Here is a 2,418-nt window from a genome sequence, read left to right as displayed (position 1 = left end):
ACACTCTTAAAATGCAAGAGCACTCTCAAAGATATTGGAAACAATGCCAAAGTCAACCCTATATGAGATTGCATTCACTATTATACTTGGCAGATCATATACCGTAAGAACATTTGTACATTACGTTTGTACAGGACTTAATTCAGTGTCTTGTATCCACTGAATGCATTACCTCAGTGATTCTCAGTGTGATGGCAGACACTGTTGTAGCAGAAATTGAGATAAAAAAATTAGATTAAAAAAATCAATGTAACACATTTGTCTTTATAGAAATGCCTCATCTTTATAACCCTCCAAATCACGGTAATGTGTGTCACATAGCTTATTGAGCTTTCTGACAACATATTTGACGTGCGCCAAAAATAATATCGAAACAAACTATTAAGACCAACTGCATTAACTTCTTTATCCTCAGTCAACAGACTCCTCAAGCACATTTTGCAGGCTACTCTTACCTTGAATGTCCTTCAGGTGGCGCCTGAGACTTGGCTTGTGTGCAAAGTTTACAGCACAGTAGTTGCACTTATGGGGCATATACCCTGTGTGCAGATTGAGGTGGTCTTGCAGCGTGGCCTTCTGGGAAAATGTCTTGTGGCACAGCGGGCATCGAAAAGGCTTGACACCAGTGTGGACGCGGATGTGGCGGGTCAGGTTACTCTTTTGGGAAAAGCCTTTCCCACAGACCAAACACAAGTACTGTCTGTGCTCCTTCAGGTGGCCCACATAGCTCTCTAGGTGCTGGAAGACTCTGTCACACCTCCTGCAGAGGTATGGCCTCTGGACCAATATGCTGTCTGAATCTTCTGTCAGCTCATTTCCAGAACACTGACTCTTTGGCAGATGTGCTCCAGAGAGACAAAATAGATTTGAGTCCATCAGCTCTCCACATTCTTGCAGTTGAGCTGCCAGCAATAACATTTCTTCCTCCTCACTTTGCTCTTCCCCTGGTTCTTTATCTTGGTTGTGGGAACTGTCCAGCAATTTTTCATGTTGAGCAGAACTTCCTCTGGGTGTGGAGAATACATGATCTCTGACAGCTGTAGGAGGGCACAGCTTACATCTTAGGGCACCTGTAATGCACTGATCCTGATATGACTCCAGAGTATTGAGACAGCACGCTGTATCTTCAGATAACACTTTCTTAGCTATAACCACCCTCCTAGCATCTCTGACCTCCCTCAGTTCTTGACCATCCACCTTGGCTCCTTGCCTGACCCTTGCTTTAATGACAACCACTCCCTCTTCCTCAGTATTTGGTTCCTGGATGCTGGGGTGGGCTACATCCCTTTCCTCCTTATTTGTGAGGCTCTCTGACTCCTGGATTTCCTTCTCCTCTGTGTGTCTCTCCAGTTTCAAGAAAGCCAGCGTGGGACTGAGGTACTGGGAGACAGCCTGGGCACACTTCTCCACCACCTGACTCATCTGGAGCCCACTAGCTGCAGTCAGGTAGCTCACCAGCTCTCTCAGAGGCACCTGCAAAAATATATATAATGGAAACCAAGGAAAAAGTAACAGTAAAAGATTAATTCTTCCTCTTGCACACTTTAAACACACTAGCAAGAACAGAACTACAACCTCTGAGTAAAGTCTTCTCAGTCATCTTTAACTTTCATATTACGTAACATTCTTCTGTTGTCATATGTTCCTTATTTGTGTTTTGGTACTGTATCTCTTGATGTTTTTCTTTTAACCTGTCATTCTGACACTCTGTTTTGCAGGGGTTTTATATTCATAGTACAGAACAATATGTGGATATGGCTATAATCTGGATATTCCACTCTGTTTTTACTGTAAAGAGTTCTGATAAATAGTAGATTATATCGCACCTCTAACAACCCGGTGTAGCAGGACAGGAGAAGTCTCTTCCCAACCTCCACACTGCAAACTACACCCACACTCAGCTCAGCCTGGCCTTCGTGGAGCAGGAATTGGTCACGTAGGAAATCAGAGGATGCTGCAAGCACGACTCTATGACCGTGGAAATAGAGAGGCTGGACAGTGGCGCCTTGTGGACCTGCAAGGAGGAGTGTGATATCACAGAAGCGGTGCTCCTCTCTTAGAGCATTCATTTTGCTGAGGATGGAGTCACCGTGGGTGGGGAAGCAAAACTGTAGATTGTCAGAAGAGCTTGACATGTTGGTGTGTCTAAAGTGAAAAGGAAATTTTGGTACAGTTTGTTAGAGTGTGAATGCAGAAAAGCTGCGAGCTGTATAGATTAGCTTTATTATTCCATAATTGCTTTTCATTAATCGTTGGGTTCAGGTTGTGGGTCTTCTACTGTTAGCGCATTTTTGAAATTTAAACATGATAAAGGTTTTGACACTCCTGGAAACTACAGACATGAGGCCTACACCCACAGATTTACAGCTAAATCACAATTCCTACATCTGTTCATCATTATCATTAGATGGTTTTGGT

General features: G+C 43.6%; 1 protein-coding gene across 1 annotated transcript; it reads right to left on the bottom strand.

Annotated features, from left to right (window-relative positions):
• Positions 1-342: 342 nt before the first annotated feature.
• On the bottom strand, positions 343-2,135 carry LOC123981971 (zinc finger and BTB domain-containing protein 6-like). Its single transcript, XM_046067253.1, has 2 exons — positions 1,827-2,135; positions 343-1,473 (listed from the first exon to the last, which is right to left on the bottom strand). Exons 1-2 carry the CDS (start codon positions 2,133-2,135, stop codon positions 412-414), a joined length of 1,371 nt encoding a protein of 456 aa, XP_045923209.1. The 3' UTR covers positions 343-411.
• Positions 2,136-2,418: the final 283 nt, after the last annotated feature.

The sequence above is a fragment of the Micropterus dolomieu genome, linkage group LG13 (genome assembly GCF_021292245.1).
Source record: "Micropterus dolomieu isolate WLL.071019.BEF.003 ecotype Adirondacks linkage group LG13, ASM2129224v1, whole genome shotgun sequence".
Classification (NCBI taxonomy): Eukaryota; Metazoa; Chordata; class Actinopteri; order Centrarchiformes; family Centrarchidae; genus Micropterus; species Micropterus dolomieu.
The sequence above is the reverse complement of the archived record's forward strand: the minus strand, read 5'-3'. Positions and strand labels throughout refer to the sequence as shown.